Genomic DNA, 27379 nt, shown 5'->3' with positions numbered 1-27379 from the left:
TCAGGTGGAATTAACATATTTTTGATTCCATATGGCTTTCTAGCAAATGAGAAATATTAGTCTGACGGATTATTTCTCTCACTATTGCGATTAATCGATTAATCGATTATTTGGGTCGATTAATCGTATCGAATAACGAACTGCTGAAAACTATTCGATTAGCTGATGAACGATTAATTTCAAAAATCGGGGATCACTAGTCCTGACGAAGAGAAACAAACAATTTTGTTCGATAGAAGCTGGCGAATTCGAACGAAGCAAGTGGGAAGCAATGTAACCACACCAATACATTTCTATGTGGTTGTTTACTTCTCACTTATTTGCGTAAGAAGCTGCAGGCAGTATCACCGTAGCCTAAGCTTACTGAAAATAGCATTTTCACACGAAGGCACAATCATTCAGGGACTAGCTTACGCAACGATCCCACTCACACAAATTCCACCATTCCACCACGGTGTGTACTCTCTGGAATACAACCACTACACTGAGAGAAATAATTAGTAAATATAACGAATTTTTTGGAAAATACTACCAATCTATAGTTATTTTCGACCGTACTAATAAACACATATGTCAAGCAGAACCATGATTCGGAAGCCCAATATCGGCTACATTTTCTCGCCGAAAATGCACGTATCAGAATTATATCCTTATTATACCTCCGTATTGCCTTATGGGAACAATGAAAATGGTTAATACGCGCTTTTCTCACCAGTTTTCAGATATGACAATATCCAAGCTTACTAATGTTATCGAGTAAAATATACTAATCTCTGGTAGGGATGCGGGTTTGTTGACAATATGTACAAAAAATTTGTACATTCTACTAATTTTGTATTACCAAATGTATTTAGTAGTTTTCGACCGAGGATTTTTCTAAGGGTAGTCGTAGCTACTAATTACTTTTCTGAGTGTAACGATAGTTGACACTTGTGAATGATATTTCCGATATTTCCCTACAAGTCTGCCAGCACTGGTTGTCGAACAGAAGGCAAAGATTGACGGACAACAACAAAAGAAACCATTGCAGAAGTCACTGTGGCAAAGACTTCATTGCACAACTATTTTGCTTGAATCACCTTCATTTGTGTAGTAAAATCGTTCTTATCTTGTGCATTCGGCAGTGATGAGCTCCAAAAAGCTTGCGTCTTCATCCAGTAATCGTTCGATCGATGAGTGTCGTCCTTCTACCTCCGGATGCAGCTCTAAACAATCGAATTCCTGTTCATCACCAGCTAAGGACAGCTGCGGCTCTTCCATTAGTAGCGCTAAGAAGTCGATTCCGCTGGAACCTACTCCTTCCAAATGGGTTAGTCTAAATGTGGGTGGCAAAGTGTTCACCACTACGCTCAGTACGTTGCAGAACAAAGAGCCGCGCAGCATGCTGGCCCGTATGTTCGCCCAGGAGGACGCGATGTGTCCTAGTGACACGGACAGCCGGGGTGCCTTTCTGATCGATAGAAGTTCGCAATATTTCGAGCCAATATTGAACTATTTGCGCCACGGACAGCTGATTTACGATGGCCATCTGAGTCTGGAAGGAATTCTCGAGGAGGCTAGGTTTTTCGGTATCGATGGTCTAATTCCGCAGCTGGAAAGTCTGGTGCAGCAACAGCAGGCAGCCACAATGGAGGATTTGCCACTGACGAGGCGAGATGTAATTAGCGCTCTGATTAAGACGTCCCAAATGACTGAGCTACGATTCCAGGGCGTTAATCTTGCCGGAGCGGACCTGCGAAAGCTAGATCTTCGTCATATCAATTTTAAGTATGCCTGTCTGCAGCGATGCAATCTCTCGCTGGCAAATCTGAACTACTGCTGCCTGGAGAGAGCCGATCTCAGCTTCGCTAATTTGGAAGGTGCTCAACTGCTTTCCGTGAAGGGTCTCTGTGCCAACATGGAGGGTGCCAATCTGCAGGGATGTAACTTTGAAGATCCCACCGGGGTGAGGAGTAACCTGGAGGGGGTCAATCTGAAGGGGGCTTGCCTGGAGAATAGCAATATGGCTGGCGTCAATCTGCGGGTGGCGAATCTACGGAACGCCAATCTGAAGAACTGCAATCTTAGAGCCGCGGTGCTTGCGGGGGCCGATCTGGAGGTTAGCATTTGGAGATTGTGGTTTGACCATCGTGATCGGAGTATAATATGTTTCTTACTTTCCAGCGCTGCAATCTGTCTGGCAGCGATTTGCAGGAAGCGAATTTACGGGGTGCTAACTTCAAAGATGCCCAACTGGAACTTATGCTCACGCCTTTACATATGTCGCAAGCAATCCGTTAAATACTCGGCGGAGTTGACGATGATAATGTCTGCATTACTGAGAGAATTATAAAATATAAATAGTCGTTAAAAACCTAGTTCCGGGTAGAAGTTACTATATGTAACTGAAATTCAAGCGGTTAGAAGACTGTAAAGAACTTGCTTTCGGTTGATACCAATGTAGGGCACCATTTTGCACCCTTAAAGTCGTGTGCATTTATTTATTTGCAATAATTATACATAATCACTGGTAAATAGAAAATATATTACAACTGTAGCTATTACAGTCTGACTTGATTACAGTTAGGCAGAGCGAATTTATGACGGTCAATAAAAGTATAACGAATAAATTGATTAGTAGAGCTGTTTTCAAGCCGTAATATTGCAAATTCTTATGACATATCGATTCCTGTTCCAGCTTGACGCGCTGAAGAGGTTTCGTCAGTCCATGGAAGATTTACTTTTTACTTTGCTGACATAACTGTAATGGCGGATTTATATATAAAAATGGAGAGGGTGCCATACCAATGAAACACAAATTTCTACATTACTTGAGAATTAATCAAGCAAATGAAACTAAAGTTGGCATGTGCAGTTGTAGGGTGCAATAAATGAGTCTATGGTGGTTAGATACTCCTCCCCGCTCTCTTAGGGAGGGCTGCCATACAAATGAAACACAAATTTCTGCATAACTCAAGAACTAAGCAAGTAAACGGAACCAAATTTGGCATATTGAGGTTTTAGAGAGCACGATACGTTTCTATGGTGTTTCGACGCTTCTCTCCTCTCCAAGAGGGGGAGGTCACATAACTCGAGAAGTAAGTGAGCAAACAGAGCTAAATTTGGCATATGGAGGTTTCAAGAGGCAAGAAATGTTTTTATTGTGGTGCGACACTCCTTTCCTCTCTTTAAGGGGAGGCTGTCATACAAATGAAACACAAATTTTTGCATATCCCGAGAACTAATTATTAGAGGGGTAAGCACAAAACTCGAAGAAGCAATCGTCATATTTGAGATGTCATAATTTTAGTATATTTTCTATATCAAATGTGTATTTCATGTAAAGGAGAAAAATGTTATTTGCAAGTGATTGAAAAATCTTGAACGAGAATTGTGTCTGAAAATAATTTTATATTACAACTTGCTGACCCGGCAAACTTCATCCCGCCCAAAATTGGTTTTTTGTTATCAATACTTGAATGTATGGTATTGATGAAAAATTGTTTTTTTTTGTTATCAATACCATACATTCACGTTTTCTTACTAAGCGCAAGTTAATGAGTCCAATCGCAGGAGTTTCAATCGAGCAGTCATCGGGTGCGGACGCATTCTCTGCTACTCCGCGCGTGATTTGATTTGAGTTTACTTGTTTGTGTGCGTCGAACAAACATGTTACGTTCCGTTCTCGATCGTTATTTTTATGTGCAATTTTTGAATTGTGATCGCGAATAGTGCGGGAAGTGTGAAAATGAAAATTTGTTTTTGGCTTTCAGTCGCAGTGTTGAGCAATATTTTGTAGGCTCCTGGGAATTTTCCGGTTACTATGTTGCCTTACTGTGTTAATCTGTTGCCCGTTTGATTTCCTACGCTATGGGTCTATTTTTGGCTGTTTTCGTGTGTGTTTTTTTGAAGGCGCAACAAATGGGAAATAAAAGTGATAATGAGAAATGGGAATTTGGATCGCTACGATGCAATTTAGTGATGTTTGATCGAGAAAGGCGTTTTTTTTTTCAAAAATGATGCACCGAATAGATGTGTGTGTTGTATTGAAACAGTGACAACATGCTAAAATAGTTTGCAGGACAGGAGAGGGTCTATGGTGTGAAAAAGATGAACGAAGATAATGAATTTCATTCTTGTGGAGGAACTGAAATGCAATACTAGAGAAGCCGCTCTATAATTGTGTGCGTGTACAATGTGAAGAACGAATGAGCCAATATAGTATGCGTTTAAAGTTGACGGTTATTTTTGGATTCAATGCTACTAAATGCGCGTCGCGTGATGCTGGATGTTCCGTCCTAACGGAAGCGAAAAACCCCCGTCGTATGCCACACCACCAACGAAGAAATTACGCACCACAGCAGAGAAAATTAACAACAACGCAATTCTCGCTCGCTATAAAAGCGAGGTGCACTGCCCGAAAATCATCACTTTTACACCGACCACCGCGACGACAACATCACAGAAAAGCAGCAACACCAAACGAAGAAGCAGCCGAACACCGAAGAAACAAGAGTTGTAGAGATAGAAAGAAATATACGTATTAGAGTAAAAGTTTTCTACCATCTTTCTTACTGCAATCATTCCGGAAGAGTATTTAGCCTTTCTCAAGGCTTCCGATCCAGCGAATCAACCCGCATCCGAACACGATCCCCGACGAGAGCTCCACCCGTTCAGCCAATTGGTCCCGAGCTCAGAAGTTCCCGAAAATACAGTCCACCGCAAACTAGTCTTTGTTCCCAGACTGATCATGGTCCTGACGAACCGGATTTGGAACTTCTGAGTGCCCTTCCCGAGGACGTGTGGAGATTTTTCCGATAGATTACAACGAAAACAAAACAGTGCGCGAAAGAAGCTGTGTGCAAAAAGCTTCTCGGAAGAAAAAGTGCAAATTCAATGTGCCGATGAGTCGATAACGAAGCAAAAATAACCCTACGCAGCGAACAGCAAAACAACATCAGCAATATCAGTGCAGTAACATCCTCCCGGCGATGAATTATCCCCTCGCTGTGCAATAAAACGAAAGTAGCACGAAGTACAGTCAACACAAGGACGAAAGAAGTGAACCGTTTCGAGAACATTATTACAGTGAGTGAATTATCCGTCAGTTAACCTATGGAGCAGTTAGCACCATTATTCCGGCAGCGAAAACACGTGATGCAGAAGGTTTCCCGTATCCACGACGCAGTTAATAATGAGAAGGTTCCAGTAACGCTTGCGCTGCTGAAAGTATTCACGAAGAAGATGAAATCAGCATTCAACGAGTTTTCCGTCTTTCACAATCGGGTTGTTGCTATAATCCCCGAGAGCGAAATAAATCACCAGGAGCATGAATATTTAGAGTTCCAAAATTTGTTCGATTTGACAGCCGCCAGCATCGATTCGCTTATCAAGATGATGGAGACGCCACACTTTTCACATTCATCAAACCCACCACCAGAGACGCACATTCGTGGTGTGTTATCCTTGCCGAAGATTGTGAGCCAACAATCGAATGCTGTTTCGTTGATTCGAAAGCCGCTGAGCGGAAAGTGTGGTATCTGCAGTGAATCTCTAGTGACAAGATCTGTGAACCCCAGCGCAGAGGTCTTGTTTTCCGGTGAATCATTGGTCCAAACGATTAAGGAATCGAAGCAGCAATTCTGGCAAAAAGAAGAAACTACAGACGCTTCTACTGTTACATCAGAAGAACAACGATGCGATCAACAATTCACATCAACACATTCCCGCGAACCCACCGAGAGGTTTACAATGAAGAGGTCTATCAAGGAAGACGTGATCCCGATAGACAGTTGCTATGCGTCAGAAGTGTCAGAAAACCGATTCCAACGAAACTCTGAACAAAATGCGCAGTATGAAAATGTTATGCGCGTAAATCGTGAACTCAGTTATCGAAATGTGAACGAATATGAATACAGTCCATCGATGAAGGCATACATTATGGCTTATCACGCAGCACTCCGACCTGTTAATTCTATTACCAAGTGTGAACCTGTTATCGATGCCAAAGCTGAACCATCCCGAAACATGACTCAACTAGTGAGTGACGAAAGTAAAGAATTTTCTGCCGCAGCAAACATCAAGAACACTTGTGAGAAAAATACGATTTCCAAACCAGAAATAAATGTACAGCCATTCCATCAGCTGACAACGAATCCGAAAACTGTTGAATTCCCGAACCGCAAATTGTGTTTAAACTTGCCGATAATGAAGAAGCACACAGCTAGTGGAGAGCAAGTGACATCCAAGTTCATCGAAGTGAGAAAACCAAACAATATCAACATTTCCTGCCAACTGCGGGAGTCATCTTCCGACGACATTCTCCTGGATGAGACGCAGGCACCCAAATACCGTTCAATTAAGCGAAGTTTCCCGATAGTTACGATAGAAAAACCACTAGTTCACCAACTTTGGCGATATCATTTGGACTGGAATAAGTTGATTGCAGACGAAATGAACGTAAAATGGAACGACCTGAGAAAATGTTTACAATATTTACGACGGATGGATAACAGAATTTCCCGACAAATGACATCAGAAGCAGTCTGTTATAAGCTAGCCAATTACGGTTCATTCAAACTGAACCCCATCGTTGTCATCTCAGTGTTAACCATCGACCATCGAAGATACAGCTACTTCAAGAGACTCCAACGAGTTGTTGCTTGTGGTGAACCGCAGAGCAACCATTTCCACAAAAGTAAACCGATTCTTCCAACAAATCCAACTGATGCCTCATCGCTTTTGGAGAGCGTAGTCCAGAAGATTATCCTGCAGCCCCGCAAGAAGAACTGGAACATCATCGACAATGTGAACCAGTGCTATCAATCGAAGAAAAGCGAGGCGTACTTGCACCGAAACAACCGAACAAGCCGTCGAAGCGTCCCACCAACCGAAAGCGAAGGCGAAAACTGCTGATTTTCCGTTCTACAAATTGTGCTCTAAGATCCCGATAATGATGGAGCATATACCGAGTGGAAATCACGTGACATCGAAGACCGAGAAAAAACATCAATTCAACAACTTTATCAATACCACCTGGACTGGAACAAGTCCATTGCAGATGAAATGAAAATGAAATGGAACGACGCGAGAGAATTCTTTTCACGACTGATGGAGAACAGAATTCCCTGACATGTGACATCCGAAGCAGTGGCCTCAGCATCAACCATCGAAGGTACAGCTGCTTCATAAGACTTCAACGAGTTGTTGCTTGGACACCGCGGTTGGAGTACAACATCTCCGACAAAAATGAGCGGATTATTGCAGCATGTCCAACTGATGCGTCATCACAATTGACCAGCGTGATCCACAGATTATAAAGCACACCATCGCCGAAGTGAACCAAGTATGATTGGTCTGTTACTCGAGAGGAACGGTCTAGTAACCCAATGGAAACTTGATCTCCGGAATAACGCAACCCTTGATCTTCTCGCCGGGGAGTATGTTACGTCCTAACGGAAGCGAAAAACCCCCGTCGTATGCCACACCACCAACGAAGAAATTACGCACCACAGCAGAGAAAATTAACAACAACGCAATTCTCGCTCGCTATAAAAGCGAGGTGCACTGCCCGAAAATCATCACTTTTACACCGACCACCGCGACGACAACATCACAGAAAAGCAGCAACACCAAACGAAGAAGCAGCCGAACACCGAAGAAACAAGAGTTGTAGAGATAGAAAGAAATATACGTATTAGAGTAAAAGTTTTCTACCATCTTTCTTCTCTGCAATCATTCCGGAAGAGTATTTAGCCTTTCTCAAGGCTTCCGATCCAGCGAATCAACCCGCATCCGAACACGATCCCCGACGAGAGCTCCACCCGTTCAGCCAATTGGTCCCGAGCTCAGAAGTTCCCGAAAATACAGTCCACCGCAAACTAGTCTTTGTTCCCAGACTGAACACTGGAACTTTTACGGACTATGGGCTCGAGTGCACATAAATGGATGTCTATGGTTTTTATTGAGAAAATGTTTTTCATCACTTTTCAGTAACTGATTATTTTCAATAACAGAATATTTTATTATAGTGTTTGTTTTTCGTTCGTAGCTATGTGTACTTTTGTGTGAGTACTTGTGTAGGCGTGTAAGGAAATGAATTATATGACCGGGTTGTTTTCTATACGCATAAGAACAGCAGAATATATCTCTGGGACGAATAATCACGTCAGGATTAATGTTCAGAGTATGCGCGATGAATAATGTAATGTATTGCTGGTTTGATTAGTTTTAGATGAGTTCCCTTGGTTACCTTCTCAGGTTTCCCAAAGATAATTGTCTGTTGGCGATTGGAGTTGAATAAACGCGCGTAGTTGAATAACAAAATAAATCACCGGTTTAATTGATTTTAGAGAAGTTTTTTGGTTACCATCTCAGCTTTCCCACAGTTAACTCTCCGCCGTCAGGATTTGATTTCAAGAAGAGTACATTCAATAAATAAAAGAGTATATAACTGATCCAATTGATTTTACATATTTTACGCTCAGTGAAATCATTCATTCACGACCATTGCCATTGGTATCAAATATTTGTTTCAAAAAGTTTTATTATTTTCTTTAAGGTTTGTTCTCGTCGGCAATAAGTTCGTAGTTCTATTTTAACAATTCAGTACATTTGAACAAAAATATGAAAAGCTAGCCAAAATACACAATGTTATTTCGTTTTCCATTTCGGATATCACATGGGGTTTTGCGCTCGCGGTACTTTAAAATGAAGGGATTCTAGGGAAATACTGAGAAGTTGAATTCATTGAGGCTCTAACTGTACCACTATTGCGTACCAGCAGCTGTTGTGTAATCTGGCCAGAAAATGTGGAAAAATAGGTTTGACCTTTCCTTTCTATGGTGTTGGGTTGTTGAGAAGTTTATTCTAATGATTGTCTTTAGCTGTAAATAAACTGAAAGTTTTCTGCTATGTTTTGCCATGTGGCACTGAATGGATGAAGAGCCGCAACTAGCGATTTATTTTTTGTCTTTAGTAGTTTTATTTTACTCAATATTTGTGTGTATGTGAATATTTGATGACATCTAGTGATACCTGTTTTTTCTTGTTTTGTAATCGGTATAGTAGAGACTAGATGGCCAAAAGGTTAATTGCTTTTCATGTGTTTATTGGCCTGATCACGAACGTCGCTTCGCGGTGGGGACGAAAGGAATTGTATGCAAGTTTATATGTACTTAATTTCATTTTCATCGTGAGATGACGTTCGTAATCAGGTCCTATGTGTGCGTATCTTTAAAAGTTGTGCAATATTTATGAGAAGGTGGTCCTGGACCGATCAGATAAAATTTTAGGTACTACAATTTCTACAATTTGGGGAATTTGTTTGGTACTATCCTTCCCCAAATATTAAATTCCGAGTGAGGCTGTAGATTCTGAATTTAATTCCTGATTTTATAATGTAAATTTCAAACATCAGAATTTCATTCCAGATTTCAAATTGAGGATTAGGATTTTAGATTATAGATTAAATGAAAATATACAGATCGAGAGTTGTTAAAGGAGTTTTTTATGACCTTCTCAGGTCAGGAAAAATATCTATGTACTACGCACGATGAACAATGAAATGCATGACCGATTCGATAAGAATGTATATTTTCTTCAAATCTCATTTCGCCGAATAGTTGAGAGTTAACGTTTTCAAAATCATATCACTTACCGCAGTGAATCCTGATTTTTCTTAACCATTCCCACTAACAATTATCCCTTCCTTGATAAACGCTAGGGAACCACGCTATAGAGGCGACCCTTCTGGCCTTCGGGCGGCGAATATCATACTAACATTCCTTCCCTTCCCCTGGTGACTGTAAGGACGTGGCCGGCGTCGTTATTGACCATTTAAAGCTTGAATCGCCGAAAATTGCACAACGAGAATGATTTGTTAGTCCCAAGCGTCATTCTGCGTGTTCTTTGTGCTATTTGGTTAGTTCAGGTCAATCACGGAGAGCAACTACGAATTGTACAGTCTACCCAAGCTCAAGCTCAAGCAAGTTAATGAGTACGATCGCAGAACTGAACGTTGATTGACTAATTGAACATTGGTTGATCTTCTAATCGAGTAATGCAGAAATTTGTGTTTCATTTGTATGGCAGCCCCCCCCCCCCCCTTAAAGAGGGGGGAGGAGTATCTAACTACCATAGAATCATTAATTGCAGCCTATAATCTTAGAGAGGGGGAGGGGTCTCAAACTATCATGAAAACCTTCCCCGGCCCCAAAAACCCCTACATACCAATTTTCATGTCGATCGGTTCAGTAGTTTCCGAGTCCATAAGAATCAGACAGACAAACAGAAATCCATTTTTATATGTATAGATGACGAGTTTTGGTTGAAGTACTAGGAAATTTATAGTGAAAAGAAATTGTAAAATGGTCAATTAGAAGATCAATCAATCCAAAGTTCTGCGTTTGGACCAATGAACGTTCGCTTAGTAAGAAAACGTGAATGTTTGAAGGTATTGATAACAAAAAAAAATCCATTCTGGGCGGAACGAAGTTTGCCGGATCAGCTAGTCCATTATATAAGTTCACGCTAGTGTAAACGGTTGATGCAATTTCTATCAATCTCATCATATTTCTTCACATGAATATATCCCTAGTCTAAATCCACCGTAATGATGCCGGATATCTCCGTGTTTTTCTTCGTGGAATATATTTGTTATCCTTGGCCACAGAAATCTTCGTCTAAGCCAGCTATACTCAACCTGCGGCCCTCGGGGCTCTTCTGGTTGGCCCACCTGGTTTTACTTTATTTTAAACCATTTTGTATGTGTAATAATCACGAAAACCTAGGAAATCATTACCTGTTTTATGACGCAGGATTACGTTTTTCAGTAATGGTGTCCAATCAGAAAACAGGGCAAGTTTTTATGAATTAGTATTAACGTTAATAACTATGTTTGCATTTGTAAAACATTTATGAAAACATTTGTGTGATTACCTATTGATGCTGTTAATAACGAGCAACTAATTAGCAAGAAACATTCGCCATCGCCATCCGAAAATTGTCCATTTTTAATGCAAACTTTATACCCACCGGCGAATTGCGACGCGCCGCTACACTATTTGCTTGGTTTTGAAGCACGCTAGAGAACCACAGATGAATTAGAACGTGAGATTTTCGTTTGAGTAATGGTTGGCTTTCCATTTGTTCAATATTTTATTTCGTGAAATACATAATTTTTCATTCGGAGCATCTTAAATTCTTTGTTGAATGAGTTAAAAAACACTATACAATTGCTCGTTACACACATTCCTCTGACATAGACTATCCTGTATCCATTTAAGTTTCAATATACACGGCTCTAAGTTTTGTCTCGTAATGCTATCGACCCACTGTTTCAAATGGCCCCTGTCTATCCTATCATTCTCATACACAAAAACAATCGTGATTCCTTTGCCGGCGGATCCCGATAGCCATTCTCCGCCTTCTCGCACAAACTTTAGCATCACAAAGCGAGCCTTGAACCGTTCAATATCCTCGGTCAGGTTCTCTTCATACAACCGACCAACATGACCGCGAAATATCCGAAAGCCTCCGGAGCGACCAAGAATTTCCCGTTGTCCATTCCGCAACTCAGCACTCGACAAATTACCTGCACCGTCCAGGCTTATCTGTGCTAGCAACGCGCGCATGTCATCCACTCCAGAGATCTTCACCGTGTACGAGTCCCCGAACCGGTCGAATTGATCAACCATCTGCTCCCGTAGGCTGGCGGTCATCGCCAGCATATCATTCGGTTTGAATTCCGCTAGGCTGCCCCTAGACTCGGAACCGCCCAAAGCACGTAGTAACCAATCCACGGTGGCTACATTGTACCTACCACTGTAGATAACTCGATCCACTAGGAAGGTTCGATCTCCTACAATCGTTGCGTACGTTGAAGGACCTGGATTTTTAACGACACGTCCCCCATGACGCCGTACCATCGTTTCAAGCTCTCCGATCGACGGTAGTCCTTTGGATGTACTCAGGATGCAAAAGTCTAATCCAGAACAGATATCATCAATGGGCTGGATGTCATCATGGTTTTTTAGAGGGTGATTGAGGTTAGCCTTACTCAACCGATTTGGTTGAATCGGGGAGATTTTCTTGCGCTTGCGAGCTTTAGTTGGGTCGCCATCCGAATCGGCCACGAGATCCGAGGCGGTCACGTGGCGCTTCGCCAGCTTCGCTACAGTTGTATTGGCAGAGCAAAGTTGATCGAACTCGGCTCTGGTGCAAACATCCAGATGCGTTTTATCGCTGCGGATCGCTGTAATACGTGGAAAGCGGATGGTGTAGGCTGTGGCAAAGGACTTTGTTCGAACGAGCTCGGAACCTTTCATCTGGAGAACTATCGAGTGCTTCGGAGGGATCCATACATCCGGATAAGTTTGACCCCAGCGTAGTCCAGGAGGTTCTTCGGATACCTTGGAGCGACCTTCTTTTCGTACTGTGACCTCCCGCCAATAAGGCTTGAGAGAACGACTCAAAACTTTCCACTGCTCATCGGATAAACCGATTCCCACTTTGGTGACGGCTAAATATGTGGGCTCTTGTTGATCATTGGATTCCACCTTCTCCATAACTCCTACAAGAAAGGTGTTCACGAAAGTTCGCTTCATGTTGTAAAACCCTCCAATAATTAGCAGGTCAAAGTCCGAAACCAAGTTGTCAATATAATCGGGTTTAATTTTATACCATCCCGCGTTTCGCAAGTTCGGACTGTAGGTTGAGTCTTGCTTTTTAATCACCACCCCTTCCTGACGAGCGTCGATCGCTTGGTTCAATAACTCGACCAAATGTTCACTATTCTTCACCTTAACACGGAAGCAAGTCACCAGAATTCCTACCTTTGTTTTAACAACAGTCTCCAACAGACGAATCCTTTCCGCATACGGCACATTGATCACACACTTCCCATTCAAATATAGAATGTCATAAACACAAAAACAAGGCCTTAAGGTCGGATTATCTCGCTTGATCGCCTTCACATCGGTATTTTCGCTTTTATCACGATACGTCAGCTCATTTTTGTCGAATACCATCATTTCTCCATCGAGCACTACACTCTGAATTGTTGTTGACAGCAGATCAGCCAAATACGGCGTCAGCGTCGATCCCGAATGGTTCGCATTCTCACCAAAAACGTGACTGTACTCAAAGCTGTTCCTGGAGAAATACTTGAAAACCTGTCCCTCTTTGTGCAGTTGGAATCGTTCGCCATCCATTTTGGTTTCCAACCAATATTCGTCTTTCTTTAGCATGCTGTCCACCAGCTTTAGATCCACCCTCTGACAAAGCATAGGTTTGATCGGGTGAAACACCTTAACCGCCCCGCTATCAATCTCATCTTCTTCCGCCGATATCTTGTCGCTCTCCACCGCTTCGCACACCTTGGACAAATAGCTGTAACGATCGAACAGTGCACTCGCTCTCGGATGGTACAATCCCAACAGCTTCTGCTGACTCATTCCCAGCCGCAAATTTTTCAATATGATTCTTATCAACCACTTCTGGTCGAGCTGGGTCAGCCCCCCGACCATCCGAATCAACTCGTCCAGAATACGGGCCCGCTGCGCGTTCTTGTAGTGTTCTGCCATTGCATCTAGCCGCTGATTTACGTCCCAAACGGTCAGTTTACACTCGGCGGCACAACGACCACGCATCAGCGTGAAGATACGGTCCGCGAAATCACCCGAGCCACCGCCCCCAGCGAACCCGGATTCATCGAAACCGGACAGTTTGCGTGCCTCGATGCTCGTCTCGCCGATGCCGAGCACCTTTATATACAGATCGCGCAGGGACTTCATCCGGATGCCGTAGGAGTCCCGCTCGCGGTCGGCTCCCGGCAGGAGCAGGCGCAGAATCGGGAAGATGCTGGTGCGCTGTTAACGAAACGGAAACATTATTGAGGGAATATGAAGTGAAGGGATACGATTGTAAATGTTGGTCCATTTAATAAAAGAATAAACGTTTTACTACATTATAGCTAGTGGACGGTTTTCTGCTGTTTTTAGCTTCTATGTGTTGGTAATATCAATAACAACTTCATATTTTTGTCTTTCCGCGGAGACGACTGCGTATTCTCACTCCCGATATTCTTCTTTCGGAATGGAAGTAAAGCTGAGTGATGAACCAGCCAAACGTATTGAAAGTCACTAGAATACATGAAAAAGAAATTTTTACCCTCACTCTTGTTTTCGAACGAATAGAAAACGTTCGAAAGTATGTCCGACTTGTATTCCTGGCACTACCTGGTCATGGTCAAACTGCGTTCTAAACTGTCAGTCGTCAATAACATAAGACACCAGCGCTCATTACGGTATCACCTACGACGACTACAGGAGCCGAACGTTGCTGCAACATATTCGCAGCGTCTTGAAGCTACGTTACCGGGGGTAAACGAACTGGATGCTGTTCCCCTCGATGAATGCTGGAACATCTTTAAAGCAGCAATCAGCAGCAAAGCAGAGACCGTCATCGGGTATGAACAACGAGGACAACGGAACGAATGGTTTGACGACGAGTGCCGATCGATCCTGAATGAAAAGGATGCAGCACACGCAGCCATACTGCAACGAGCGACTCGACAAAACGTGGAACGATACAAACTGAAGCGAAGGCAGCAAACACATCTCTTTCGGGAAAAAAGCGCCGCCTGGAAGAGAAAGAGTGTGAGGAGATGGAGCTGCTTTATCGTTCTCGAGAATCGCGGAAGAAGTTCTTCAAGAAACTAAACGTCTCGCACCGCGGGCCGCGGGCCGAAATGTGCAGAAACAAGGAAGGAGGCATCTTGACGAACGAACGCGAGGTAATCGAAAGGTGGAGGCAGCACTACGATGAACACCTGAACAGCGCGCAGACAGGAGACCAAGACGGCGTTGAGGAGGATTACACCGGTGCAATAAACAACGACGACGTACCACCCCCGACGATGGGTGAAGTTAAGGAGGCCATTAATCAGCTCAAGAACCACAAAGCAGCTGGTAAAGATGGCCACGTAGCGGAGCTCTTCAAGGGAGGTCCGAGAAAACTTGTAGAGTTTATGCACCGGTTGATAGTCAGGATCTGGGACACAGAACAGCTACCGGAAGGACGGGGTAATCTGCCCCATCTATAAAAAAGGCGACAAGTCGGATTGTGGGAACTATCGTGCCATCACAATCCTGAATGGTGCCTACAAATTTTTGTCTCAGATCCTCTTACGCCGTCTATCGCCAATAGTAAGTAGATTTGTGGGAAGTTATCGGGCCGAAATCATGCCCGGTTGCTCGACGACGGACCAGATTTTTACACTGCGGCAGATCCTCCAAAAGTGCCGCGAGTATCAGGTCCCTACACACCACATCTTCGTCGACTTCAAGGCCGCATATGATACAATCGACCGACGACAGCTATGGAGGATCATGGACGAACACGGCTTTCCCCGAAAGCTGACAAGATTAATTCAGGCAACGATGAACGGTGTGCGGTGCAGTGTGCGGATCTCAGATGAGCCGTCGGAATCATTTGATACTCACAGGGGACTTCGACAAGGCGATAGACTCTCCTGTCTGCTCTTCAACGTGGCGCTGGAAGGTGTTATGCGGGGAGCGAGCTTCAATATGCGGGCACGATTTTCAACAAGTCTAGTTAGTTTATCTGCTTCGCCGAAGACGTGGACATAATCGGAAGAACACATGAGACGGTAGCCGACTTGTATACCCGACTGAAACACGAAGCAGGGCTGATTGGGCTTGGGATCAATGCGTCTAAGACTAAATACATGCTAGCTGGAGGGACTAATCGCAACAGAGTTCTTCTTGGTAGTAGTGTTGTGATCGACGGCGACGAGCTCGAGGTGGTGGAGGAATTTGTCTACCTTGGCTCGTTGATAACAACTGACAACAACAACAGCCGTGAAATTCGAAGACGCATTGTCAATGGAAGTCGTGCCTACTATGGGCTCCGCAAATCCTTGAGGTCCAACAAGCTCCGACCCCGTACGGAGCGTACCATCTACAAATCCCTAAGTCGACCGGTTGTTCTCTATGGGTACGAAGCATGGACGATGCTTGAAGAGGACTCACAAGCGCTCGGAGTTTTCGAACGCCGAGTGCTCAGAACAATATACGGTGGTGTACAGGAAAACGGAGTATGGAGAAGGAGAATGAACCACGAAGTGACGCAACTCTACGGCGAACCCAGCATCCAGAAAGTCGTCAAGGCTGGACGAGTGCGATGGGCAGGGCATGTTGCAAGATTGCCGGACAGCAGCCCTGCAAAGATGGTGTTAGCATCTAATCCGGTAGGAACAAGAAGGAGAGGAGCCCAGCGAGCGAGGTGGTTGGACCAGGTGGAACAGGACTTGGCAACAATCGGTACAGCCGGGAGTTGGATAACTGCAGCCATGGACCGGGTTTATTGGAGAAGAGTAGTGAATCAGATTTAATCTCAATGGGATGTAGGGTCATATTAAATAAATTAAAAAGCATTGGACATTGCAACAACGTAAGATTCCTCGCAGATATTAGTGAGAATGATCAAATAAAATGTTTCTGCTCTTCATGTAGCATCGAGAGTGGAACAAACGATTCAAGCTGTTGATCTGGGGCAAAACATACGATGCACCGTCCGACGCGAATCCTTTTAGACGATCCTTGTAAGGAATTTCGTCCTAATGAAACTGATAAACCATTGTATTGTAAATGCTTTTATGATCAGCAGCACCAAGCGATACTGCGACGTAAAATTCGCCATGTTCCTTAATGTTGCTTTGTTCAAATGCAAGAAATTTCAAAAATGTAAAAAAATCTGTACCAAACTGTACTTTTTGAAGAAAATCTGTACTCTGTATCGCACAGAATCTGTACCAAAAAAAAAACGAAACAATCTGTGCCATTCCAGATAAATCTGTACGTGTGGCAACACTGATCGCTTAATGGTTTTTGACTCAGAACGTAATAAGTAATTAACTTAACTAGTAACAAAAATGTCTTATAGTAAATGTGTTCTCAAGGATTTTATTTTATGCTTCTTCTCACCCCCTTATCGCCATATTTCTGGCAATATTCTCGTCGAAACTGTTCGAAGGAAGCGAAATAGCGCCTAAAAATCTCGTCCCTTTTGCTACCGGCTGTGCTCCCGGCACCCTTTACTTTCTCCAGGATAGTGCTTATTTCACTGAACTTCACATGTTTAGAAATACAATCGTCATCGGACATTATTCACACGGACAAATTACACTGAACATAAAATGTACAAACATAAAACATGTAGACTGATCGCCAGACTGTGACACACTACGCGACAGGTTCATTCATGAGTTGCTGTTTGTTTTGATTCCGTTAGTTCTTGGTACAGCTGTTTTTGACAACTGATATGTGTTACTGTGTGTGTGTATAATGCTCCCAACAGGACTCTCTCTCTCTCACAAAATGCATTTTTTAGGTATTGATAACGTGAAATCACAACAGAGAGCATAGTAACATCATATGTGGCAGTAACTTATACACTGTTTCATTATTATTTGCTAACATTGCGTGGCAGTAGTTCGGGAGATTTGAGCGCAATGCAAGCTTTACGACAAGCTATCAAAATTTGTGCCACCAGTGAAATCTTTAGATTATTCAGCAAACATCCGTTGCCAGCAGCTACAAGGTCCATTGAAGCGATCCAATCCTCGTGGAATCATGACCGGCAGCGAGGCTACTACCGTGGCAACTACAAATTTTCCGGTACAAGACACATAAGTACTGCCCTGTCTGGATTGTTCACTGGCCTCATTTCACACTCACCTACAGAGGATGGAGATCAGCAACGTCCGCGACGGATGTTTTCGTTCTTCCCGAGTGTTTCTGCTTCTACTAAGGGAAATGATCTGAAGGGCCGCCGGGCGATGTACAATTTTATCGCGGACGTGGTAGACGTTTGTGCGGCTCCCGTCGTGTATATCGAAATCAAGGATACGCGACACTATGACTTTTTCTCCGGACAGCCGGTGACCGTTTCCAACGGGTCTGGATTCATAGTCGAACAGGATGGACTGATTCTAACGAACGCTCACGTCGTGATTAGTAAACCCAACACGATGGTCACAGTGAAGTTACTAGACGGGCGTACTTTCCCCGGAGTTGTTGAGGACGTGGATCCGAACTCGGATCTAGCCACCGTTCGTATCAAATGCAAGGATTTACCCGTCATGAAGCTGGGTGCATCTTCCGATCTCCGATCGGGCGAATGGGTGGTAGCCCTTGGGAGTCCACTGGCCTTGAACAACACCGTAACGGCTGGCGTTGTCAGTTCAACTCAGAGGCCTTCGCAGGAGCTGGGCCTGCGAGGCAAGGCCATCAATTACATCCAAACGGATGCGGCCATCACTTTCGGCAACTCTGGTGGTCCGCTGGTTAACCTCGATGGGGAAGCGATCGGAATCAATAGTATGAAAGTGACACCGGGCATAAGTTTCGCCATTCCGATTGACCACGCCAAGGAGTTTCTGCACAAGGGAGCCGAGCGGCGGAAGGCGGTAGGTTACAGTACCGAGAAAATACCTGTCCGCCGGTACATGGGCATTACGATGCTAACCCTGACGCCGGAAATGCTGAGAGAACTGCGCCAGCGGAGTCAAAATGTGCCGGATAGCGTACGAAGTGGAATTCTGGTCTGGAAGGTGATCCAGGGATCGCCAGCTCATGTGTAAGTATATTTACGTGTTTTTATATACCAATTGAAGTATTTAGTCTTAGAAATAATTAACAAAAGTATGATCAGTTAGGCATAGCTTAATTCTTTCTCTACGAGTGTCGTCTTTAGACGACGCGATATGCGTACTTTCCGGCGCAGTGCTCCATTCAGCACTCCGATGAAGCGCACTGTCGTAGTGAAAGGGTTAAACGTGGGAGATCGATTATTGTAATCTCTTGTGGCAATCCTCTGTAGTGATTTCAACAAACTTTCGCAATCAGTTTAATGTCCTGTAATCGCCGCCCATTTTTTTTTATCTGTTGCCCGGCAAACTTCTTCCCGCCCAAAATTTATTTTTCGTTCTCACATCCACGTTTTCTTATTAAGCGCTGTTCATGGGTCCAAGCGCAGAATTATTCATTGATTGATATTCTAATCTACCCTTTCTTCTTCTTCTTTTTGGTTTTAAGAGGGTTTAAACTTTTCAGTTCATTCGCCTCTAAGGTAATCTACCCTTTAAAGTTACCTTTCACTATAAAATTCCTAGTACTTCTACCAAAACTCGACATTATAATATCAGATTATTTTCAAACAATTTCAGAATTCTCGTTCAAGATTTTTCAACCAATTGCAAATAACATGTTTCGCCGTTTCGTTACATGTCAAATTTGGTTTTATTTGCTTGATTAATTCTCGAGTAATGCAGAAATTTGAATTTCATTTGTATGGCAGAACCAGCCCTCTCCCCTTCCCCCTTCATTTATTGCACCCTAAAATTTCTACATGCCGAAATTCATTTCATTTGTTCGATTAATTCTGGAGTAATGCAGAAATTTGTGTTTCATTTGTATGGCAGCCCCCTTTTAGAGAGGGGGTGGAGGGTCTCACTACCGTAAGAACATTTATTGCTCCCTAAAACCTCCACATGCCAAATTTGATTTTATTTGCTTGTGCATCGAGTAATGCAGAACTTTGTGTTTCATTTGTATAGCAGCCCGCTCATAGAGGGGGTGGGGTAGAGTGTCTAACCACCATAGAATCATTTACTGCGCCCTTATACCTTCATATGCCTAATTTGGTTTCTTTTCATTTGCTTGATTAATTAATTGTTTCATTTGTATGGCAAAAATTGCACATAAAAATATTACATAAAAGCTGGACTTCAAATCACAAAAAATTAAACATATATAAACGACAGGACCCGATTACTAATCGGGTGAAGACATGTGGGTTTTAACAAAACGTTTTTCAACGTAACGCTTTAACATATATTTTACCATAATGAAGTTGTTGAGAATTATAAGTAAATTCATAAAATTTCATGAACATTACGGTATAACACGACAAATATATTAAAAGACCCTATTTACTATAAAAAAGACAATAAATTAGAAATATTTTCTTAACTATATCGAGAATGGCTGCATTTAGAAGGAGATTGATGAAGAGCTTTTTTGTTTTAAATCACATCAGAATTCATAATTTGTGGCTAAAAATTATTGTTAACATATCAAAATTCGAAGTTTCGAAAATTCATAAAAAATCGATGTTCCACCAAGTTCGTCAGAAAAAGTTCTACCATCTTGGATTTATTTTTTAAATTTTCTACATGACTTCTATTTTATATGAAAAAAATTGAAAAAATGTTGAAAAATATGTATTTTGTATTATACTAGCTGACCCGGCAAACTTCGTCCCGCCCGAAATTTGTGTTTTGTTATCAATATCTTCAAACATTCACGTTTTCTTACTAAGCGCAAGTTCATGGATCCAATCGCAGAACTGTTCATTGATTGATCTTCTAATCGACCCCGTTGAATTTACCTTTTACTATAAAAATCCTAGTATTCCTAACAAAACTCATCATTATAATATCAGATTATTTTCAGACACGATTCTCGTTCAAGATTTTTCAACCACTTGCAAATAAATTGTTTCTCCGTTACATGGAATAAATGTTTTACACAGAAAATATGATAGAATAAAGACAGTCCTAAATGGTTAAATTACTTCCTCGAGTTCTGCTCTTATCAACACATCCGGTGATCCTTTTTTTGTATAGATAGAAGAAGATATAGGAGTGCGTTTCATCACATTCAAATCCATTTCCAGTTTCGAACAAAGATCAATTTCGCTAGCACGAACATCAAATGGAATAACAGCCCTTGTCACTATGTAATTGTAGAACATATGGGAATTCAATTATCCGAATTTTCCCTTTCTCCTTCAGAGTTTTCCGAAAAAATTTCAATTGTCATGTTTGGTTGGAATATTTTTGGTTGAAATATGTGAAATATTTTTATGGGACCCCCTCTCCATTCCAGAGAAGGGAAGGGTGTCATACTATTATAGAAACATTTATTGCACCCTAAAACCTCCATATGCCAAATTTGGTTTCATTTGCTTAATTAGTTCTCGAATAATGAAGAAATTTGTGTTTCATTTGTATGGCAGCCCCCCTTAGAGAGGGGGGTGTAGAGTCTCACCACCATAGAATCATTTATTGTACCCTAAAACCTCCATATGCCAAATTTCGTTTCATTTGCTTATTTAATTCTCGAGTAATGTAGAAATTTGTGTTTAATTTGTATGGCAGATCACGATCACGAGTTCAATTCTCACCCCCGACATTCTTCCAAAAATGGAAGTATAAAAGTGACGAACCAGCCGAAATGTGTTGAAAGTCATTATAACAGAGAAAAAAAAAGATACGCCCTTTTCAAAAGTTACACTTCAGTAAAAAAAATTCTCAATTGCTGTGGAAAACTCATATTTCCCCCAAACCAAATGGAATACAAACTTTCATTCTAATAAAAAATACTCATGTTTTGTCATTTGTCGATTTCATTTGGAATTGCTCAAAGACGTTAAGCCAAGATAAATAAATGAATTAAATACCATTACACGGCCTTGTTAAAATGTCACAGGAGTGTTGTGTCCGAGACACGACCGCATAGTGGACGTAGGATTCCGTTAGGCTATCTGTTGATTTTGGATATGTTTGAAGAATTACATCGTTAAACTCTTTGATCATGATATGGTGTTCCTGAAAAAGGCCGTTTTGTTTGGTTATTGGGTATTGTTTGTTCACTTGACCAGTGTTTACCGAGTGATGATGACAGAAGGATGGTAAACAGTCATTGGATGGTCCGTATAAGATAAAAGATACAGAAGTGGAACGAGATATGATGAAAACCACCCTCAGTGATCCTAGACGAGATGCCTCCTTTGTTATGTATGGATGAAATAGAGAAAAAAAACTCACCAATGTAATATAAGGTAATTACCAATACCGAACACAGGAGCCGATCTGGCGTGGAGGTAACATCCATACTTCTCACGCTCAAGATCACGAGTTCAATTCTCACTCCCGACATTCTTCCAAAATGGAAGGAAAAGTGACGAACCAGCCAGAAGCGTTGAAAGTCACTATAATACAGAAAAAAAAAAAAAAAATACCGAACACAATTATTAATTTTTCTAATCAGTAAAAAACATGTTACTTTAATATAGAGAAAACATATTTGAAATGAAAAGGGTAATTTTCTTTTATAACTTTTATTTTCTGAGTATTTATTCAACCCAATGCGAATTTTAATTGAACTAACAGCACCTAATAATATATGTAGAGCATATGGAAAATCCCTTTCTCTAATATTTCTTCACATTTCCAATTTTTCTTGCCGTATAAACTTTTCGTGGGTGAAAATGAACACAACAAAACTGACAGCTTGAAAACACCCCTTTTTCGAGCGGGAACACACCTTGGTTTTTATTTATGAAAATTGAAATAAATTGTTTCGTATATCAAGTCATTTTTAACACAACTGCTACCATATACTAAATTTTTCACAATGAACGATCGGTCATTAATATGAAATTTCACAAAGCAACCAACATTAAATTTCCAAATTTAAAATTTATTTGCTAGAATTAATAGTATCACTCACCTTACTTGCAATATAAAAATGCCCCGACTTGCATATAGAGACGTCGGTCAATCGTTCGATTAATTCAAATAATCGAATATCTGCAATTATAATCGAGTAATTTGGTATCGAATAATGAAAAACCAAATATGAATACATCGAATGGTTATCACAGTAATTGCGACTAATGAAAAAAACGAACCATTTTCAAGGTTAATACATTTTTAGGTCAAGAGCTATGGTTTTTTTTATCCAACAGCGACCATCTTACATCGGCAACCCGATAGACAACGTGATACAAAAAATCATGAAATGGTAAATTTATCAATATACTGAAACATCATTTCATTCAAAAACCATGATCATACTTCATGTTTATTTTACAATTATATTTAATGTAACTTTCAAAATTATAATATCATAATCTTTTTTATTATGCAATGTCTGTTCATTATTATTACAAGAAAAAAATATTCGCCCGATTAATCGAATACTGAAAGACAATTATTCGAATGAATCAAATATTTAAAAATGATCCGACGATTAATCGATAATCGAATAAACGAAAAATTTAGACATCTCTACTTGCATATATTTGCAACGCCGATTTCCCCTGAGCACCTTGGTTTTGATGTCTCTGTTAGGGAACACATCTCGGTAGGAACAAAAGTTCTCCCTACTTTCATGTATTTGCAATACCGATTTCCCCCAGGTTTTGGTTTTGATATCTCTGTTAGGGACATGTCGCATGTGTCGTCAATTTCGACCAATTAGAAGTGAATATTTCCGTTAGGATAGGGGTTGAGATTTTTCAATAGTATATATTATTTTCTTCAATATAAAAAAATTATTATGGAGTGCCGAAATCGATTGACGCAAAAATTTCATCAATCCATCATTAAATGGCTGAGAAAAAAGCGTCTGAAATTGGACACTTTTCACGATGTGCTCGATTTTCGATTTTCAATTTGTACCCCAATATGTTCCCGAAAGACGTAATCCTACGTCAAAAGTAACAAAGAGCAGCAGAAAAACAATTGGGGAGAATGATTAAAAGTAATTAAAACTACACAGCTTCAAACTTTGAGTTCGATTTACTCGAAATCATAATTATGTTACTTAGTCCGGTCTGATTGAACACCGACCATATGTCCTCTAGCGATCACATAAGATTAGTCGTTTGTACATAATTTATTTATATAGTTTAAGGAATGTTTATCGGTAATTTATAGTCTAATCGCGGGGGTTCGATTAGTGTAATTTCTTGTGGCGATTATCTGTAACAATTTTATAGAAATTTTCGCAATCAGTTTAAGGTCTTGTCTTTGACACACACAAAATTAAAAAATATGCAACAGATTTATTTAATCTTTTTTTTTCTTCCCAACAGGGGTGGCCTTTACCCGGGCGACATAATCATCAGCATCAACGGCAGGGAGGTGAAGAATTCGGCGGACGTGTACGAAATGCTCTCTGGCAAAGAGAAGTTGCTCAAGATTGTCATCTACCGAGGCGTCGAGCAGATGTCCCTCCAGGTGATCCCAGAAGATCCCTAGCGAGGATGATATCACAGCGAGCAAGTAGGAAACCAACGGTTGTTCTCACATCACTTAATTTACGATAACTGTAAATACATACAAATGTATATTTTTACACTGCGACTATAATAATTTTCACATCCATACGATATCTGTGCAATTCATTTTTTTTTCTTAACATATACTAGTAGTACAAATTGGTGCCTATATATAACAAATCTCAGTTCTCTGCGTACATACAATATGTGGCGTATTTAAACAATTAACTAATAGTGAACTGTTCATTCTTCATGCGACGATCCATTGGTACCATTCGTGCATTGACCATTGGCGGTTCCATTCGTGCTTTTTTTGCAATCCGTCCCGTTTAAACCATTTGTCCCATTGCTCGTACCATTTGTACCATTCATCCCATTAGCGGCTCCGTTCGATGTTCCATTCAGAACAGCCCGATGACCGTAGAAAACTTCATAGTTTTTGGAATAATCTCTCTGCAGTTCCAATTCGACTGTATCGGCGGCCAAATAGGCAGCACCAAGCGCCATCGACTTGGTTAGCGTCAGCAGCTTCAGATCATATTTAAATTTGGCACTCTCCAACTCCTTGGTGAAACCCGGCTCCAGTAGCTCCCAGCTAAGCCAGACGGACCCGACACACACAATATCAACCTCACCACATTGGCTGATAAGAGCGGGACTGATACGAGGCGTCAAGGCGCACACCGAACGGGCCAACATCCGGCCGGCCTGTTCGAATAATTTACGACACAACGGATCTCCCTCTTCCATGGCACATTTCGCCAGCTTTGCGCACAATCCGGAGAACGTAGGCTTACAGAATTTGGCATAGCAATGGTCCAACAGATCCGAACGTTCCTTCACTCCAAAGTGTTCCTGTATCAGTTCCCAGACCCTGTCGATACTGAACTCGCTTCGTTGGAGATTGTCCTCGTGGTCGAATACTGTTTTGACGGCATTTTTCGCGATCCACCAAGCTGAAAACAATCTTCGATCATTCATATTATTCGTATTGAATTGTAACTCAGATTACCTCCACCCTCATCGCCAATCATGTGTCCCCAGCCACCACAGCCGTACGTGCTTCCGTCCGGATTGCGCAGCAAAGTGTTCGAACCGGTGCCCGATATTATCACCATTCCGCCGACGTTCGAAGCGGTTGCGATGCTCCCGATCGTATCGCTACCTACGGTGTACCGTTCGGCCACATCGGGATAGTGCGTTTTCAGATAGTTCTCCAGCTGCTTGTTGGTTGCGTCCTGCTCGGCTCCACTGAGGCACAGTCCCATCGCGGCCAGTCGGTGATTCTCGGAGATAGCGGCCTGTGCCTTGGCGTCGCGAGTCATTGTGTCGATTCGTTTGGCCACCTCCGGAATGCCCACCATCCAGTGGTTCGTTCCGGGGCCCTTGGTGGATGCCACGACATTGCCGGCCTGGTCGCAAATCACCAACTTCGAGTGTGTTGCGCCACTGGAAATAAAGGAATCGGAGGGGATCAAACGTTAGTAGTTATCTGGGGGCGGATAAATGATGGGCAAATGATAAGTAGTAATGAACGTTTTGTAGTGTTTCAATAGAAATTGGTTTTTACAGGGTGACTAATTTGATTATATTTTTGGACCGTTGAGTTAAACTAACTCCGGCTCGTAGGACATGTGGGTGGCCAGGTTTCCAAAGACACAGGTTTATCTATATTCCTACATATGTCTTATTAAAATCAAGAAGACAGAAGAGGAAACCCCAAACAGATGCCTGAACAAACAAGAAAATCATCCGAGAAGTGAAGAAAAATCCTAAAGTTACAATCCAGCAGATCCAGGAAGAGCTTCAGCTTTTGCTTTCGCATCGGGCTGTCCGTCGTCGCATCGGAGCGCATAGTTTTGAAACGGCGGGCGTTTCATGCAATTTTAATAGTACAAAGAACCCACTGAATGATGCTTGAGAGTACCAAATCATTCTCATTGTGCAAGTTTCGGTGATTCGAGCTTCAAATGACGCCGCCCACGTTCTTACAGTCACCAGAGGAAGAGAAGGTATCTTAGTATGATCAAGTATGGAAAAGTTCATTCGCTTATTTCTCCACACCTGATTATAAATCTCTCTTGTATCTGCTTGGAATAATCATGGCGAAAAGAATGCAGCAAACAATCGTGAGATTGCACGATGAATTATTTTACACTCCCCGACCATCTTCATTCGGGACTGATAGAAAACATAACAAAACAAAGAGTCGAAAACAACATTCAATGAATGAATATTCCTATGGAAGGATCGCACGAAACAAAATAACAAGTGAGTCAAAATAGATTTAATCTGCGTGTAAGTATGATTTTATTTTCCCTTGTACTCTTTTCCTTGTCAGCATTCAAGTGCACATGAAATCCACCTTCCCGCTCATCAATAACATGCGTTAATATGGTCTTTTGCGTTGGCTTAGATAGTTTCATACTAGAAACAAAAAAATGTCATTGTAATAGTGCACAGGAAACAACTCGATTTCAACTATCTACCTATATTTTACTGCCGCGATCGAGGCTCAATGATTGCTATTTGAGTGAAAAACGAATGATTTTACAGAGACACTCGCTGGCTCAAGCAAAAGTTTCCAGTTTGATTCTATCACCATCATTCAGAGAGACAAATGAGGGAATGCAAAAATTTCTGAGAATAGATGAGGGGAATCGAGACAGTATTTTTCCGTTCTAATCGAGAATGAACTTTGCGAAGAGGATAGGTGAATGTTTTCTGTCTCAAATAAAGTGAGGCATAAACGGAGAATAGAAGGGTGAGTTTTATCTGAGAATGAGTGTTGTTGAACGAATTTCGATGCGATTTTGCCCATACCTGAGTATGATATTCGCCACCAGAAGGATCGCCTCTATAGCGTGATTTCCTTGTGATTATCATGGAAGGAAAAAATGATGTGGTGAGTGATGTGATGCGTAGTACATAGGTATTTTTAGGGACCTGATACGGTCAATAAAAAGACTTCTTGAAAAACTCTCGAACTATTATTAGGTTGAGGAAAAAGAAATCCATTATTTTTTGGCGAAATTTAAAACTTTATTTAATATGCTTCGGATTGTCCGATTTAAGTCAAATATGCACCATTTTGTTGTAAAATTTGTTGCCATTCTAAAGATAGCTTCATAATGCCTCTCTCACAGTAATATTTGTCCTTATTGGCGAATAACTCTAGCAACAGATTTTTAAAGTCTTCTCTTGATCCCAATTTCTTATCACTCAGGATGTTTTGCAATGCGAGTAA

At 41.7% G+C, this 27379-nt stretch overlaps 4 protein-coding genes across 5 annotated transcripts in view; 2 read left to right on the top strand and 2 right to left on the bottom strand.

The window, feature by feature from the left end:
* The first annotated feature begins 989 nt into the window (after positions 1–989).
* LOC129762910 (BTB/POZ domain-containing protein KCTD9) lies at positions 990–2592 on the top strand. The gene is made up of 2 exons (XM_055761524.1): positions 990–2098; positions 2164–2592. The coding sequence occupies exons 1-2, from the start codon at positions 1127–1129 to the stop codon at positions 2278–2280; spliced, it is 1089 nt and encodes a 362-aa protein (XP_055617499.1). The 5' UTR covers positions 990–1126; the 3' UTR covers positions 2281–2592.
* An 8535-nt stretch (positions 2593–11127) lies between these two features.
* Positions 11128–17326, bottom strand: LOC129775331 (DNA ligase 4). The gene is made up of 2 exons (XM_055779974.1): positions 16986–17326; positions 11128–13847 (listed from the first exon to the last, which is right to left on the bottom strand). The coding sequence occupies exons 1-2, from the start codon at positions 17163–17165 to the stop codon at positions 11196–11198; spliced, it is 2832 nt and encodes a 943-aa protein (XP_055635949.1). The 5' UTR covers positions 17166–17326; the 3' UTR covers positions 11128–11195.
* A 59-nt stretch (positions 17327–17385) lies between these two features.
* Positions 17386–27064, top strand: LOC129775335 (serine protease HTRA2, mitochondrial). 2 transcript variants are annotated; one of them, XM_055779996.1, is made up of 3 exons: positions 17386–17678; positions 17745–18639; positions 23947–27064. In XM_055779996.1, exons 1-3 carry the CDS (start codon positions 17513–17515, stop codon positions 24110–24112), a joined length of 1227 nt encoding a protein of 408 aa, XP_055635971.1. In that variant the 5' UTR covers positions 17386–17512; the 3' UTR covers positions 24113–27064. The 2 variants fall into 2 exon arrangements, with proteins under 2 accessions (XP_055635971.1, XP_055635965.1); XM_055779990.1 differs by having other exon boundaries at positions 17387–18639; positions 23947–27061.
* The window catches only part of LOC129775345 (N-acetyl-D-glucosamine kinase), a 56641-nt gene continuing 53449 nt past the window's right edge, over positions 24188–27379 (bottom strand). The window contains exons 2-3 of the mRNA XM_055780009.1: positions 25145–25581; positions 24188–25088 (exon numbers count right to left, since the gene is read on the bottom strand). Coding sequence (XP_055635984.1) covers positions 24376–25088; positions 25145–25581 — 1150 coding nt within the window. The 3' untranslated portion in view covers positions 24188–24375. The remainder of the gene's footprint in view (positions 25089–25144; positions 25582–27379) is intronic.

The sequence above is a fragment of the Toxorhynchites rutilus genome, chromosome 1 (assembly GCF_029784135.1).
Source record: "Toxorhynchites rutilus septentrionalis strain SRP chromosome 1, ASM2978413v1, whole genome shotgun sequence".
Lineage (NCBI taxonomy): Eukaryota > Metazoa > Arthropoda > Insecta > Diptera > Culicidae > Toxorhynchites > Toxorhynchites rutilus.
The sequence above is the reverse complement of the archived record's forward strand: the minus strand, read 5'-3'. Positions and strand labels throughout refer to the sequence as shown.

Bases quoted from the DNA above. Each gene is read 5' to 3' on its own strand.
- LOC129762910 (XM_055761524.1), top strand. From the start codon at position 1,127: ATGAGCTCCAAAAAGCTTGCGTCTTCATCCAGTAATCGTTCGATCGAT. The intron at 2,099-2,163 runs GTTAGCATTTGG...CTTACTTTCCAG, and splicing joins TTGCGGGGGCCGATCTGGAG to CGCTGCAATCTGTCTGGCAG.
- LOC129775331 (XM_055779974.1), bottom strand. From the start codon at position 17,165: ATGTCCGATGACGATTGTATTTCTAAACATGTGAAGTTCAGTGAAATA. The intron at 13,848-16,985 runs GTGAGAAGAAGC...TTTCGTTAACAG, and splicing joins AGAAATATGGCGATAAGGGG to CGCACCAGCATCTTCCCGAT.
- LOC129775335 (XM_055779990.1), top strand. From the start codon at position 17,513: ATGCAAGCTTTACGACAAGCTATCAAAATTTGTGCCACCAGTGAAATC. The intron at 18,640-23,946 runs GTAAGTATATTT...TCTTCCCAACAG, and splicing joins CAGGGATCGCCAGCTCATGT to GGGTGGCCTTTACCCGGGCG.